The 16955-nt window shown below is 43.5% G+C and overlaps 1 protein-coding gene across 1 annotated transcript in view; it reads left to right on the forward strand.

Moving 5' to 3' along the window:
• Window positions 1–1285: 1285 nt before the first annotated feature.
• Window positions 1286–16955, forward strand: part of LOC115476004 — a gene marked incomplete at its 5' end in the record, with an annotated part of 269698 nt that continues 254028 nt past the window's right edge. Inside the window, 4 exon segments of the mRNA XM_030212099.1 lie at window positions 1286–1357; window positions 7757–7827; window positions 10698–10863; window positions 15692–15829. Coding sequence (XP_030067959.1) covers window positions 1286–1357; window positions 7757–7827; window positions 10698–10863; window positions 15692–15829 — 447 coding nt within the window.

Genomic DNA, 16955 nt, shown 5'->3' on the forward strand with positions numbered 1-16955 from the left:
TCCATTTAAGATCTTAAAGATCAAACAACCTAGCTTAAACAAAATTCTAGCCAGTGCAGAGTCCAAAAAAAAAAAGGTTTTATCTTATCTGATTTAATCAAAGAATAGATCAGACATACTGCAACATATTGAACTGATTGAACCCTCTTCAACAAGGTTTCTGACAGCCCTAAATAAACAATGTTGCAGTAGTCCAGCTTATTCAAAATTAACGATTGACCCGCCAGCTTAAATTGATTCTGTTCCAAGTACTTTCTAATACTTCTCACATTTCCTAACGTGCAAAATGTACTCTGTATAAAATGATTAAATGATTTTCCATAGATAATTTATAATCCAAAGTAATACCAAAAAGTTTCAATGAATGTTCTAAGGTGTAATCTATCCCATCAGTTCTAAGATTTAAATCCTCATGGGCATGGGCGTTCACATGGGCAGTGCATAGGAGGGGAATGGCGGGGCTGTATTTATATAATACTAGCCATTAAGCCCGTTAAAACAGGCGAGATTTCCAGCTACCCTCCTTGCTGCCGCTCCCTCCCCCCTCCATGCCGGGCCCCCTGCACTGACCTGACAGCGCCTCTCACCTCCTTGTGAAAGCGCTGCAGGCAGCAGCAGATCGCTCCGCTGCTGCGTGCAGCGCTTCCACACAGAGGTGAGAGGCGCTGTCAGGTCAGTGCAGGGGGCCCGATACGGAGGGGGGCGGGAGCGGCGGCGGGGATGGGGGGGAGGGTGGAGGTTGGTACGCGCGATGTTCGTTTCCAGGCTCCAGCGGCAGCATCTGACAGTCCGACTCCGTTTCCCTCTCTGTTCTGCTCTCTGACGTCATCACGTCTTGACGTGAGGGCGGGACAGAGAGGGAAGTCTCTACCGCGCATTTGCAGGTGAGTCGGTCACTTGCCATTTATATGTTTGATAGGGGCCATTTTACTAAGCCACAGCAAAAAGTGGCCTGTGGCAGTGCAAGTCCTAATGTTTGGCCAAAGTTACATATTGGTTGACTCCAAATTCCAAAAATAAATTATGCAGTTAACTTCAAAGTTAACAGAATAAAGACTTTGGGAAAATCAACTTCAATCTTAAACTGAAGTTTAAGATTTTCTCTCTAACATGTGTTTCCCTTTCAGGCTTACATTTTGAATTATTTCCATACTAAGACTGGTCCTTCTCCTGTTGCTTTCAATGTTTGCGTTTAGGCTCTAGTCAGGTGAATTTCCGCAAAGAGCAGAGATACATCTACAAATACTCTACAACCACCAGCACATTTTTACAGGGGAAACTCTCCGGAAGAAGTGGTATTACTTTAGAGAGCATAGTAAATATTGAAGCACTAGGAAAATGCCACCTAGTATTAAAAGTAAGTATATTTTTTTAACTTATTGTAAATGAACCAAAAATAACTGGCGCAATTCAGATGCTGTGGCTCATCTGTACCGTAGTAAGTCCTTTACGTTACTAAAACGTTCCTGCCTTATCGTTAATGGTGCATTATGAGGGATCATCCGTGCATGCCAAGAAAAGGAAGTTATTTGACAAGAAATGCCAATTTGGCTCTTCATTTTGGTGTTAGTTGTCCATATGCATGTACAGGTTGGGAGCACTGCTAGCAGCTCAGAATGATATATCTTGATCACTGTAACAGATCCTGTGTTTGGCACGGTTGATGATGGAAGAACTTTCCAGAGTTTCTGAAATCAAAGGATCAGGAGAGCAAGGCAGCCTATGAAAACTCGTCTGTATTCCTGTGGGTGCAGGCTACAATATATACTGAAGTATTATGTATGATTTTTATTTATTTATTGGGATTTATTTACAGCCTTTTTGAAGAAATGTACCCAAGGCAGTGTAAAGCAAGAATAAACCAGATATAGGCAACAGACTATTAAAGCAGAAGAAAATATTCAAAAAATAGTACACAATATTATGGCATAGTATGCTACTTAAATATCAACACAATATACATTAAAACATCTTATTAAATCATTTATTTATAATCTTTCATTTTACAAGGGTCACTTGCAAACAGGAATACAGAGATGACTGTAAATTAATACAATATAAGAAAAAGTCTAACCTAGAAAATGTATTGTATACAATCTATCACTTTCTTAGACCACAAAATGAAAAGGAACAAGGGGGGGGGGGGGGGGGGGGAGGGGAGTTTAATAATCCATTTTCGCATCCTGTTCAAACTTCTTCTACTAACCTATAAATGTACTCACTCTGCTGCTCCCCAGTATCTCTCCACACTCATCTTTCCCTACACCCCTTCCCGTGCACTCCGCTCCATGGATAAATCCATCTTATCTGTTCCCTTCTCCACTACTGCCAACTCCAGACTTCGCGCCTTCTGTCTCGCTGCACCCTACGCCTGGAATAAACTTCCTGAGCCCCTACGTCTTGCCCCATCCTTGGCCACCTTTAAATCTAGACTGAAAGCCCACCTCTTTAACATTGCTTTTGACTCGTAACCACTTGTAACCACTCGCCTCCACCTACCCTCCTCTCTTCCTTCCCATTCACATTAATTGATTTGATTTGCTTACTTTATTTCTTGTCTATTAGATTGTAAGCTCTTTGAGCAGGGACTGTCTTTCTTCTATGTTTGTGCAGCGCTGCGTATGCCTTGTAGCGCTATAGAAATGCTAAATAGTAGTAGTAGTAGGAGATATTATACTAATATAACCATTGAAGAAAATGGCCTGGCCAGTTCATATACATTCTTATCTTAATTAAAGATCTTATTCTCTAACTTCCAGGCTATCCGGAATCTTTTTTTAGTGTCTAGAAACACTTGAAGCTGATCCGGTTCAAAAAAGACATATTTAGTCCCAGTAGAGTTTATCAAACATTTGCATGGATATACTAATGAAAATGTTGCGCCCAATTTTTTTTCTTCTCTCAAGGCCAAGAATCTCTTTCTTCTGTCCTGTGTTGATTTTTTAAAACATCTTAATAGATAGCACAGGTTGTAAGCAGAGGTGAAACATATAGGCAGATAAGTTAGAGTAACAGGAGTTCGATTGAAAATAAAGGTGACTGACGTAAGAAAAATTGCACGTGAAGTCAGAAAAGGTGCATGAATAGGATTTCAGCTAGATAGGAGAGGATAAGCAAATCCTGTTACAATAAGCGCAGCAGGTTTTAGTCCTTGTACTGTATGTGTGTGTGACTAGCTAGTTGTCGTTTCTTCCATTAAAAATTTGGGAGAAGAGCCAAGTTTTTATCTGCTTCCAGAAGTAGAGATAGTCTTGTGTTAAGAGAAGCGTTTCAGAAAATGCATTCCAAGGTGCAAAGGTGGGGGGGAGGGGCTTCTCTAAAGAAGGCTCATTGGCAGGTGTCAGATTACATGATGTCCTTTGGAGATGGTGTGGTTAGGGATATTCCTTAGGAAGGCCTTAGTGGTTATGCAGGTTGGGCTATGCGAGTAGGAGAATTGGTTGCTCCACATAAGAGAGCAAAGGGAGAGTATGGAGTGTTGCTCCAGGATGTACGACTTATCGCACACGTGCTGCATATTCATATTCACCTGTCCAAGACTGATCAGTCTGGGCGAGGAGTGCGGGTGTTTTTGCTGCGCTGCCCAGATTTGATGTCTTGTCTGGTGCGTTCTGCGTGTGTGTGTATATGCGCTCAGGGAGCGTTGCATTGGTTGGTGCACCAGGACAGGTCCCCACTGACACATTATCAATTTGCTGCAGTGTTAAAGCGGAGGTTAGCGACCATAGGCTGGGATCCCTGTTTGTATGGTACGCATTCCTTCCGTATTTGAGCTGCTTCATTTGCGGCAAGGCAAGGAGGGTCCCCGGCTATGCTAAAAAGGTTGGGTCGTTGGAGGTCTGATTGTTATAGGGTTATGTGCGGGTGGGTAAAATGAAGCTGGGTGACTAACCTGCTGCCTTGTAGCTTCTGATGCCGATCAATAATTGTGTGTGGATTTGTGGGCATTCTTACGTCTACTGGGCTCAGAAGAAAGCGAAGGAGTCCTTTTGGGATTGACTGTACTTGGCGTTTGCATTTTTTCTTCTCCCCAACTGGTGTTGGTGCATTTGGGGGAATGACCTCTGTGCAGTGAAAGGAATGGAGCTGATCTGCATAATTAAAAGGACTTTCCTTATTGCTGCTTGTTTCTTCCCTTTTATACGTTTTGTTTGGTCTGCTATTATTCCTCAGCTGGTGTGGAGGGGGGGCAGAAAAGGTGAAGCCAGTAGAGTGATTGAGGGAGTGGGTCAGTGCTAATGTGGCTCGCTTCGTTATTGCTCTGTGTGGGATGGTGATGGGGCATGAGTTGATGACACGGGATTATCCTGGGCTTTACTGCCCAGATAGGGTCCATTTATCTGATATAGGAGTGAACATTTTCTTGAATGATATTCAGGATTTATTAGAGGTTTATTTTAGTGGCAGACAAGCCGCTTTTGGTAGGGCAGAATGGTAAAAACAGAAGGTGTGTGAATCATTGGTACGGTGGAGACCTATTAAGTTGTGTCTCATGTGCGGCACCACCATGGGAAGGAGCACGACCCTGCGGTCCACGGGTCGTGTGATTTGGGGGTAGACAGAAAATTAATAATTGTTGGGCATAAAATGGGGGTGGCTAGTTCGATACCGGATACCGATTAGCTGAGCAGGGTGGGGGTGAGTTTGATGTAACGTTGACATTGAAGTCTAGCTGTTAAAGTTTGTGTTATATAATAAAGCTGCGGCCAATGCCTTGCCATGTTACTTTAACTGAGGTTTGCAAATTTTATGGCATGAGTGGGAATTGAAATATTATGTTTATCCGCCCAATATTTAAAATGGTATGACCGCCGAAACAGCATTTAACCGGCTACCCGGTGCTGAATAACGCTGGATATATCGTAAAATATAACCAGCTATCCAGCGATTTTCACTGCAGAGCCAGCTAAGTTTGGTGGCCATATTCGGCCACCACAATAGGTGGATTAAACTTTGACAAGCTCCAACTTAACCGGCTAGCACCAAACATTTTGGCCGGTTAAATTGGAACCGGCCAAATTTGAACTGGATATTCAATGCCGGTCACCGGAACTGGCTTGGAATTGAATATCCGGTTTCAGAATTGACCGTGGGAAACAACCCAGCTATCTCCTGTGGTCTGACTAGCGGGACCTATGAGTTTTCACTTTGTGACTTGTCTTTCCTATATAAAAGGACAAGGCCATAAACCGCATAAATAACACCTTCTGTGTTGCAATCTGTATAATTGCAGAGTGTATGAGAAAATGTTAAAGTCAGATGCTTGAAAACACAAAGTTCAAATGTGTGCTCACAGTCTACACACAGGGCCAGTCTTAGGCATAAGTACATAAGCACCGCCACGCTGGGAAAAGACCAAAGGTCCATCAAGCCCAGCACTCCGTCTCCGACAGCGGCCAATCCAGGCCCCAAGAACCTGGCAAAATCCCAAAATTTATTAACGATCAATGGGCTTTTCCTTCAGGAATCTGTCCAGACCCCTTTTAAACTCAGCAAGGCCAGCTGCTGTCACTACCTTCTCCGGCAATGAGTTCCAGAGTCTAACCGTGCGCTGAGTAAAGAAAAACTTTCTCCAATTTGTTTTAAACCTACCACATTCTAGTTTCATCTTGTGTCCCCTAGTTCTATTATTGTTAGAAAGTGTAAACAAATGCAGGGGCGACAGGGGCAGTCATACAGGGCCTCGCGCTCCCAGGGGCCCTGCGCCGGCCTTGGCATGTCCCTCTCTCTCCTCCTCACCTGAAATCCAGCCTATCAACCTCCCTTCCTGTGGGATCTGGTACCCTTCCTGCTCCCTACATCGCTTAATCTTCCATGCTGTTGCCCTCCAGCAGCATCAGTGAAGTAAGCAGACTGCCTTCAGCGGCCCTGGAAGCTTTCCCTCTACTACGTGTCCCGCCTACGCGAGACAGGAAGTTGTAGCAGAGGGAAAGCTTCGGGGCAATAATCATCAAATGTACATGTGTCAATTTTTACAGGCGGGGAGGGGTTGGGTGGAGGGCCCCACAGAACTGGTTCTCACAAGGCCCCGCAGTTGCTAAGACTGGCCCTGTCCACACAGTTTCCACACTTGCAGTGTTCGCTTTGAGTGATATTAGAATTCACAAACACTTGCTGCAGCAGGCTAGGTATTACAAAGAAATCCTGCAAGTTCTTTTGTCTTTGACATGCAAACTGAGGTTTTACATGAGGCCACACAAAGCACCCCCGAAAAGTGATTTACCATAATTCTTCTACTTTTCCCCTTTATCTTGTGGAAATAAACTCCTGGTACTGCTTAAAGTATATCTAGATTCAGGAGTCTGTGCTGCCCTGTAAATCTTCACCAGTAGACAATTCAGAAGCTGGCTCCTTGCCTGGACAATACTGATGTTGCTGCCAGAGCAGCTAAAGTAGGCAATATTTTTTAGTTATAGAAATATAAATTTAGGAAGGGAGGCTGTGTCTCACCTCTCTTTGCCCTGTTCGCTTCAGTGACATGAAAGGTGTACTGGATGATTCAGTGAAGCAGACCTGCTGAGGGAAGTTCCAGATGGTTCCTGAGCTGCACAAGCTTTTGCATTAAGGGCTCCTTTTGCTGAGCTGCGGGGAAAAAGTGGCCTTAGTATGTCCTTAGTGGGTCTTTCCCACATGCTAAGGCCATTTTTAGTGCAGCCGGAAAATGACCGATTTTTCGTTTTCCAAATTAATGGTCTTGCGCTAATGTTACCCAGAGATGCAATTCTGGTGGCTGCATCTCAAAAAAGATATAATGGAACGGGAAAAGGTACAGAGAAGGGTGACCGAAATGATTAATGGGAGGGAACAACTTTACTTTAAGGAAAGGCTAAAGAGGTTAGGGCTCTTCGGCTTGGAGAAGAGACAGCTGAGATATGATAGAGGTCTATAAAATCCTGACTGGAGTGGAATGGGCAAAAGTGAATTGATTGATTTCTATTGCTTTGAGCTTTAGAACCTCAGTTTTTTTTTTGTTTGCCTTTTTTTTTTTGTTACAAGAATGGCAATGTTGTAAGAAAGGTACAGTTAAGTACATAAGAACATAAGTATTGCCATACTGGGATACACCGAAGGTCCATCAAGCCCAGTATCCTGTTTCCAACAGTGGCCAATCCAGGTCACAAGTACCTGGCAAGATCCCAGAACAGTAAAACAGATTTTGTGCTGCTCATACTAGAAAAAAATTAGTATGGATATCTGTGTCTATCATTACATTAGATATTACTGTCTTTTGAATTTTATGAATATTTGTGGGGCTTTTTAGCAGATATATTTGCTGAGTGTTTTTTGATTTTGGTCTTTATTTGATATGTGGTTTATTGTTGCTAAGATAATGGAGTGGTTACCTTTGTTTTTAGTGGGTGGGTGTAATTTTGCATTTGGATTTGCATAATCCCCGGGCCTTACCCCTCCTGTTATAGTTGGATTCTGATGCTACGGTGATAAATTTTACTTGAACATAAACTGTTTCACTTCTATTGTGTACAGCAGTCCTGGGGGGTCTGCTCCAGCCTCTTTTCTCCTGTGAGCCAGTCATCCAGCTAGCCGCTAAACGCTAATATTGAGCCGAGATAGCCAGCTGTCTCACACTGAATATTATCACTTAGCCAGCTAAGTACCGTTTAACTGGCCAAGTGCCGTTCCTGACCGGTTAAATGGTTTTGAATATTGGGGGGGGGGGGGGGGGGGGTTAAGAGTTTTGCTGATCTATTGTATTTAACACATTGAAGTTATTTATTTATTTATTTTTGCTTTGTAGCTACAAGATGTACAATTAAAGACCACACTGGCATCCAGAGGGGAATTGATGAAGAAGATAGAAAGTTTAAAGTAAAAATATTTGGTTTTCTCCATAGTAGCTTCTAAAACTTGCTTATCATAGTGCATTGTAATGTTTCAATTCATTGTCTAGCTGCAGCTTACTATGGAGTTTTCCTGCACGCTGAGAAATATTTGTGTATGTGACTATTTTAATTGCCCTTAGGGGTAAAAGAGATGAATTGATAATGAATGTAACTGTTGGGCAGACTGGATGGACCATTCAGGTCTTTATCTGCCGTCATCTACTATGTTACTATGTTCAGAAAAAAAAATTCTTATGTATTTTTAGAAGAAAAATGAAATTCAACTTGTTAGCTCCATCGGGAAAGTAGAAATACAATGACCTATTAATCCATAGGTGATATTTGTTTATAGAAAATTTCTAATATCCTTACTCTAAATTCTAAGTTTTCTGCTTTCACCATCACTTTTTTATTTATGTAATTGATATTTTGTTCAGGGCCAGTGCTGACACGGAACAGGCACTGTTTTATTAAACTATGGAAAAATTCTAGAACCGAAAGAAGACAATTTTTCTGTAAAATGCAGTTTAGGTTCTCTAGTCTCCAAAAATGTATAGGGAAAGAGAAATGGGACTTGATATACCGCCTTTCTGTGGTTCTTGCAATTACATTCAAAGCGGTTTACATGGTATTTACAGGTACTTATTTGTACCTGGGGCAATGAGGGGTTAAGTGACTTGCCCAGAGTCGGAAGTGTTACAGTAAGAAAATTATGACACCAGTAATCTGCTAACCTGTCATCAGCTGATAGAATTATGCGGTTGAGGATTTGGTTTGAAATCAAATCCTCAGCAGCATAATTCTATCAGCTGACGACAGCAGATTAGTGGTGTCATAATTTTCTTACTATAACACTTGAAATGTAACTCAAATGTGTATTTATAAGAGGTGTGTTTGCAAATTCCTCTGCCTGCCAAGATGCCCAAAGCCTTAGCGAGCTGTCGCTTTCCCACAAAGGGTGATACTCCTTGTGTGACAGGCTGTCCTGCTGTCTAACTTAACTCAGACCTGGGATTTTCATGCCTTGTTCTGTTAGTTAACTGGCCTTTACATAGTAGTACTATCATAAATAATTAACGGGAAACATTATTACCACTGACCATTCCCCTCACAAAAATATCAATAAATATTTGAGAATACAGTTCACAGTACAATGATGCTTTTTATCAAAGCTTTATTCTGTCAAAATCTTTATAAAACCACTTCACAGGTGCTAATAACAATAAATAACTTCATATTAGAAACCCCTTGTGTTATAGAGTAGCACAATCATTTTCTGGGCTGTTATTAATTAAGGCAAAAAATATTGTTCACACTTAAATACACATATTATTAATATTACCTAAATATCACTTATCAAAGAACTAGTAAAAAAAAAAGGCCCGTTTCTGGAGCCAATGAAACGGGCGCTAGCAAGGCTTTCCTCTGGCCCCCCCCACCCAACGCACCTTCATTGTTAGTGACGCCATTGTGCCACCGTGGCCGCCGTCGTCGATGTGTGACTCTGGCCCCGCCACCCAACGCACCTTCGTCGTCAGTGGGTGGCCCATTGAGCCGCCATGGCCGCCGTCGATGTGAGTGAATTGCTCCGCCCTCAACGTCATAACATTTGACGCGAGGGCAGGGCCCCGAGTCTGTGATTTTCGTGGCTTCAGAGCTTCGAACTTACGAACCTTGGCTTCAGTAACGTCAGACAATAGAACATTGAGGGTGAGTTTTATATATATAGATTATACAAGAAGCTCGTACACAGTACTGACAACTAAGTTCAAAGGGTCAGCAACGAGACAACTTAAAACTTTATAAATATATATATATAATATACTTTTTAAAAACTCATGCATGTCTCACAATACCAACAGTCATGCCTTGGGCAGACACATTTCCCCTTTCAAAATCAAATGCATAGTTTCTCTGCAAAACCAACATATTTATGATCTGTTTTGTTGAACACACAAGTACAGAGGGCAATACAGATATATTGAGGAAAAGCATAAAATTATTTAGCACCTTTTGTACATTCATATAGTACATTCCATAGGGCTGTATAAGAGTTGTATAAGGGCTGTATATCATGTGACTTCTACAGGTGTGATGCACATGTGGACTGAAATTGGGACTCTCATATTCTGGACTGAATTAAGAAGCTTAAACATTAAAGAAAGTATTTGGAGGGAGAGGTTCAACATGGATAAGGGAGTAACTGAAAGTCATCCAGTGATGAAATGCAGTTAGACTTAATTTAGTCCTGTATCTCTAGGATGATTGCTAGGCTGCAGTGCCACTAACAATTTTTTAAAGCCAGGAATTTCCTTTCATGGTTCTGTGATTGCTAGTCTCTGTAGGGACTCCAGACAATGAGTAATTTTGAATCTGGTGCAGATGCTCCCTAACCAGGCCAGTAGATGTTGCTGTTGAGTGGCAGAGTGAAGCTTCCTACCTCTACAGCATTCCTAGCCCTTGGCATCCAAGGATATAAATATAGACTGGTATCTTTTCATTAATGGTGGTCATGTTTTAGTCTTATTTCAATGTTCCTAACTGTGAAAGATCATCACTTAGTGCCACCTTAATGAAAAGAAGAGAGTTCTGATGTTGTAGGGCCAGAGATGAAGGAATAGAAGTTTGTGTAGCATAGGTTCACTTGCTGTATTACTCCACAAGATGTTACAGTCATCCTGGGGGAAGCGATGATAACTCTAGTTACAAGCTCTCTTAAAGACCTACATAAGGAAAATTGAAGTGGGCGTAGGGGTCAAAATTATGAAATCCTTGATGGAGAAATATTATAACAAAATATAAGAGAGGTTCCCTCTCTTAACTGTATTTTTCTTTTTCACCATTCTCTAAACACAGGGAGACACTGGAGAGGTATCTGCTTCCATTTTCCTTTCACGATGGGAAGATTGCTAAGATCTGTCCCAGCATGCATGAAGAGACCTGGGCACTGAATATTAAGCGGGGGATTCTGAGCATCCTTCAGAGCTCACTTAAAGCCACAACACAAGGGACTGTTGAAGAGGTGAGAGCTTCTTTTGTTGAGGCTGGTTGAAACGGAATAAAATTCTAGTCCTGCTGCATTCATAGGTACCATCACAAGAATATCATAGGAGAATTTCTAAGTGGGGAAAAAGTCATCATATGCATTTCTCAATAATCGGTTTTGTGTCTATTCTCCAGCATTGAGAATTTCGATAAAAATTATAATTGCAATTAATCGCGTGATGAAAGCAATGTTATTTATTTATTTATGTTTCCTTTGCAGCTTGGGGATCCTCTTCAGGTCCACGGGGATCCTGAGGGGATGGACCCAGGTCCGCGGGAATGGACCTAGGTCCTGCAGTGTTCCTGCGGAAGGTCAGGCAAATCTTCCCAGCCTCAGGGTGCCCACCCCGAACATAGTTCAATGCATGCTGGTGGTCTAGTGGCCTCTTCAGGGCAGAAAAGATCCCCACTCTTTCCTGCCTGCTGCCGCTGTTCCGGTCACTACTGCCGCTTCATCAAAATGGCTGCCAAGACTTCAAGTGACAGCCTCGTGAGACTTCTGCAGAAGTATTGCGAGGCCACTGCTTGAAGTCTCGACAGCCATTTTTAGAAGTATTGTCAGTGAGTGGATCAGCGGCAGCAGGCAGGAAAGAGTGGGGATCTTTCCTGCTCCTTAGAGGCCACTAGACCACTGGGGTCTATTGAGGTATGTTCGGGGAGGGCACCCTGACTCAGTGCTGGAGGGGAGGAGAGGTGGATGGATGGATGGGAGGGAGCTGTAAAAAGGGTGGCTGGAGTGTGGGTGCAGGGTGGAAGGGGGCAGGAAAAAAGATGGGTAAGGAGGACATACAAGAAGGGGGAAGGGAGAAATAGAGCCTATGGGATAGAAGGGGATGGAGAGGAGAGGGGGACCTGCTGCTCATGTATGGGAGGGAAAGGAAAAGGGGACCTGCTGCTCATGGATATTTGCTTTTTTGAAAATGTACATCTTTTAAAATTATGTATTTATCAGAGTACAGAAGAAAATGCATTTATATAACATTTACCAGTATTTTCACTGCTTATAGAATCTGGCTTTCTTGGGGGGGGGGGGGGTTGTCAAAGTGACTGTGAGGCGGGGTGCGATGTGGTTTCACAGGGGCGGGGCTGGGTGAGCCAGGGGTAGGGATGGAGAGAGTACTTGCGGTGGGATGGGCAGGGATGGGTTAGATTTTGGCAGGACCGGGCAGGAATGGGTTAGATTTCTGTCCCTTTGCAACTCTCTACTCTGGTCAAGTCACTTAACCTTCCACTGCCCAGCATCACAAGGAGCTGCTGTTGAAGGGGGGGGGGGGGGACATCCCTTTATTCACATGATTAATTGCAATTACAAATTTTAATCGAAATGCAGCCCTAAAAAAATTAAAGTATAAAAACTAATGAAAAGATAAAAAATACAAGATACTAATTGAAAAATTACAAATTAAAAAAATCTAAACCAGCATGCAGAATAGCTAAAAGCAGGCTTACAGTTTTCAGAGCCTACTTCTGAAATGCAGCCCTTCAGTTTTTCAATCTGGGGAAGCCAATGTTTATATTACCAAATGGCTGAACAGAAAATATGCGGAAAAAAAGAATATTCTAAAAGAGATGATGTTATAAATGAATAAAAGAATACCGCTTCCTTGTTCAAGTTTTTGGTGATAAGGATATCCTGAATATTTGTCTATTTTACTTTGACCACTAGAGTCAAAATCCTATGGGGTCCTTTTAACAAGCTGCAGTAAGAAATGGCCTTAGCACACCCTTATGTGGGTCTTTCCTGTGCTTTAAGGCCATTTTTCGATCTTTTGCCGCAACTGGTGTAAGCAGGAGCTTGAGCCTCGCAGCACCGGACATTGAGGCTGTTCCTGTGGTATCAAGTCTCGTGAGACTTAATTCCGCAAGATCAATCACATCTTCCGGTGCTGTGCTGCTCAACCTTGTGGTGAAACCGGTTGCAGCAGAGAAGCGGGGATCCCATTGGAGGACTTCACCTAGAGCTCCTGCAGGCCAGTCATGACAGGAAAGCAAGTCTCCATCGAAGGTGAGGGGAACGAGACAGGGTGGGATGCCGTGCTGTGCAGTGGAAGAGTACATCTAAGAGAGTATAGCAGCTTCTGCAGAACAAGCTTTATTTTAAAATGTCCGGTTCACAGATGTTTGCATATTTTCTGTGTTTTATTAAAATTGTATGTAATCTGCATGTTTGGCTGTTGTACAAATACTTGGAGGAAATGATGTTTTAAAAGAGAAAACACATTTGGTTTCATTTATATCCAAATGTACAGTGTAATCCTGAATAAGGATGCTAAATGTATGTGCTTGCTGGCTTGCACATTTCAATGCTGTAAATCAGAGAGCGAGTGGGTGACAGCAGGGGGGGGGGTACATATGAGAGAGAGTGAAGGTAGGAAGAGAAAGAGAGAGCGTGAGTGTGCTCAAGAGAACACACACTTGTCTTGGCCCTCCAAATGTTACGAGATATTAAATGCGGCCTCTTTTTCAAAGGTGTGGTAGACCTAACGCAGGCCTACCACATGGTAAAAGGGAACTACCGCAGGATGCGATGAGGTTTCTCCTGGTAGTTTGGCCATCAGCGCACGCTATTCCCGTGGTACAAAATATTTTTACCGTGGTAAGCGTGTCTGGGGACAGAGAATAGGCGTGCCTATGCTAATTGGGTGGCATGGGCACATTACCGTGCGCTACCCGATTGGCACAGGAGTAGCACAGGAGCCCTAAATAGGTGGTGGTAAGGGCTTCCAGCAGTAATGGCCATGTGCTAATAGGAAAGTTTGCATGTGGCCATTAAAAAAAATGAACGCGGCCATTTTGCTGCTGCACTAAAAGTAGCTGCAGTTCCTGGGAAACCTACACACTGACAGCAGCAACAGCCACTTTTTAGTATGGCTTAGTAAAAGGACCCCTACATGTGCATTAGGGCCGCTATCAGGCTTATTTTCGAAAGAGAAGGGCGCCCATCTTTTGATACAAATCGGGAGATGGTCGTCCTTCTCTCAGGGTCGCCCAAATCGGCATAATCGAAAACCGATTTTGGGCATCCCCAACTGCTTCCCGTCGTGGGGACGACCAAAGTTTCCGGGGGCGTGTCGGAGGCGTAGCGAAGGCGGGACTGGGGCGTCCTCGAGCGATAATGGAAAAAAGAAGGGCGTCCCTGACGAGCACTTGGCCGACTTTACTTGGTCCATTTTTTTCTTACAACCAAGCCTCAAAAAGGTGCCCGAACGGACCAGATGACCACCGGAGGGAATCGGGGATGACCTCCCCTGACTCCCCCAGTGGTGACTAACCCCCTCCCACCCTGAAAAAAACAACTTTAAAAACTTTTTTTGCCAGCCTCAAATATCATACTCATGTCCGTCGCAACAGTATACAGGTCCCTGGGGGGGGGGGGGGGGGGGGGGGAGGTGTGTGTGTCAGCGGAGGCATAGCGAAGGCGTAGACATCCTTCTTTCAAACATTTTGGGCATCCTGAACTGCAGGGAGTGGAGTGGAGGCATGGCCTAGTGGTTAGAGCACTGGTCTTGCAATCCAGAGGTGGCCCACTGCTGCTACTTGTGATCCAAAATCCAAATAAATAAATAAATAAATAAAGGGGGTGTCAGAGGTATAGCAAAGGCATGGACATCCTTCTCACAGAAACATCCACATTTTGGACATCCTGAACGAGCACTTGGATGTTTTCACCTGGAATTGTGTTTTTTAAAGGTTGTAGACAGCTATTATACATGCAGCTTGTCTGCATGTATGAAGCCGTCTTTGCCATGCGCAGAGCAGCCATGCATAATGCTTGGCTGCTCTGCACTGGCTTCCCCTCCTTAGGAAGGAAATCATGTGCAAATGAGCTAACAGCGAGCAGCTCATTTGCATAAGATTTCTTTCATGCATGCCCGTTCCTTTCCAAATTGCTAAGGGATTGGTAAGGGAAGGGCTTTTTCCGTTCAGTTAGTCCACTGCAGTGCCCCCTAGGGTGCCTGGTTGGTGTCCTGGCACTACGAATGCTGGCTCCTCCTACAACCAAATGAGTTGGATTTGGTCGTTTTTGAGATGGGTGTCCTTGGTTTCCATTATCGCCGAAAACCGGGGACGACCATCTCTAAGGTCGACCTAAATGTTGAGATTTGGGCGTCCCCAACCGTATTATCAAAACAAAAGATGGACACCCATCTTGTTTCAATAATACGGGTTTCCCCTACCCTTCGCGGGGACGTCCTGCGAGGACATCCTCAGGAAAACTTGGGCGCCCCGTTCGATTATGCCCCTCCACGTTTTGTAATTGTCATTTGAAGCAAAGTTACTTTCCAGCCTTGATTTTTAAACTTTATGGTTTTATTCTGCTCTTGGAAACATTACTTTCTTGGCAGATGAAGACAGTACTTCCAAGTTCACCTTCTAGATGTCTCTGCTCAGGCTTAGAAAGCTTTATATATTATCATTGCATCTTGGGCATGTCAGACCAGCAGTCCCTTGATTTCTAGGCTGGAAGGGCATTGTCCTCTGCTTTGTTCCCTGTAAATTGAGGAGATACTATCAGTTCTCTTCTCTGGTCAGGCTCAGACAGTCATTAGTCATAAATCTCTAGGATTCAGCAGCTATCTTATCTTTAAGGGATTCAGCAGAAACAGATGTTCATCTGACATCAGCGGATGATCATTATCATTTTATTATCCCAAAAGAGGAGTTTGCATGAAAGTGGATAAAATGACTGACACTGCAGGATTACACTACTGCAAGATTAGTCACAACCTGTAGTAAATGGTAATTGATAACATTTGTAAATGCCTGTGTTCTACTAAACATTGTCACTGTGCATTTGACTCCAGGTGGACATTTTGGGATCATGCCCCACCAAGTATCTTCTCAAAAACTCTGTTCTAAAGAAGTCAAAAGACTTAAACCTGTGCTCTCACAGATCTGCAAGCCTTTCTTCACTGCGGTCAGTTCCACTTCCAGATGGAACAGTGAGTACTCAGGGATGTATGTTGTGTTCGTTCATGATTGTCCACATAGACTGTAGTACAAGTACAAGAAAAATGATAAGGTGTGTGAGACATTGCTTAAATAACAGGATTTGAAAAGTGTTAGTCATTGGGGTTCATTCTGGTCAGGACTGGCTCCGGAGCAAATAGAACCCTGAATAAAAATCAATGATGCACTGTCTCCCTCTGGTGGATTGGTGGGAAATAGTTTGGTTTGGTGGGAATGCATACAAGCTTTTTCTAACAATCCCTCCCCCGTGATTGGCATGTGGTTGGGGGTAGACCTTTTATCCCCTCCCAACTCACACGCTCACGTTCACATACACATTCTCTCTCTTTTTTTTCTCCCATCCTAGCAATTGCATGTTCCTGTATCTAAGTCTGAAGTTGACTGTTACTTTAACGTTACCAGTGGTATCTCTAGACATAAGCATTTGGGGGTAAACTAGGGGACCATTTTACTAAGCTGTGCTAAAAAGTGGCCTGCGCTATGACTAGCACATGGGTTTCACGTTCGCTGAGGCCACTTTTAGCATGGCTGTAAAATGGCTGCATTTCCTATTTCCATCATTAATGGCCATGTGCTAATTTCCCAATTAGCATGTGGCCATTAGTGCAGGAGCCCTTAACGACACCTATTTTCTATCAGTAAGGGCTCCCGCAGAACTCGGGGAAGCCACAAACCCAAATTGGGGGTCCCAGGCTCCCAATTCGCCCCGTGGCTACGACACAGGCAGTAATCAGGTAACACGGGCACATTACCGTGTGCTACCCAATTACTGCAGGAGCCTTTACCACCTCCTAAAAGGTTGATGATTAGGGATCCCGGTGGTAATGGCTACGCATTAATGTGTAAATTTGCGCATGGCCATTAATAAAAACACCCGACCGCGGCCATTTTTCAGCCACTCTAGAAAGTGGCTGGAGCACACGGCAAACCCACGTGCTAATCGCAGCACCAGCCACTTTCTAGCACGGCTTGGAAAAAGGACCCCTAATGTGTTAGTCATAGATTAAAATGTAGTTGCCTGGAATGTTGATTATTAAAGCCAACTGTGTGAATATTCCGTGACGCATGTGGCTTGGTATACTTGGCTTCATGGGGCAG

This window comes from Microcaecilia unicolor, chromosome 8 (assembly GCF_901765095.1).
Source record: "Microcaecilia unicolor chromosome 8, aMicUni1.1, whole genome shotgun sequence".
Classification (NCBI taxonomy): Eukaryota; Metazoa; Chordata; class Amphibia; order Gymnophiona; family Siphonopidae; genus Microcaecilia; species Microcaecilia unicolor.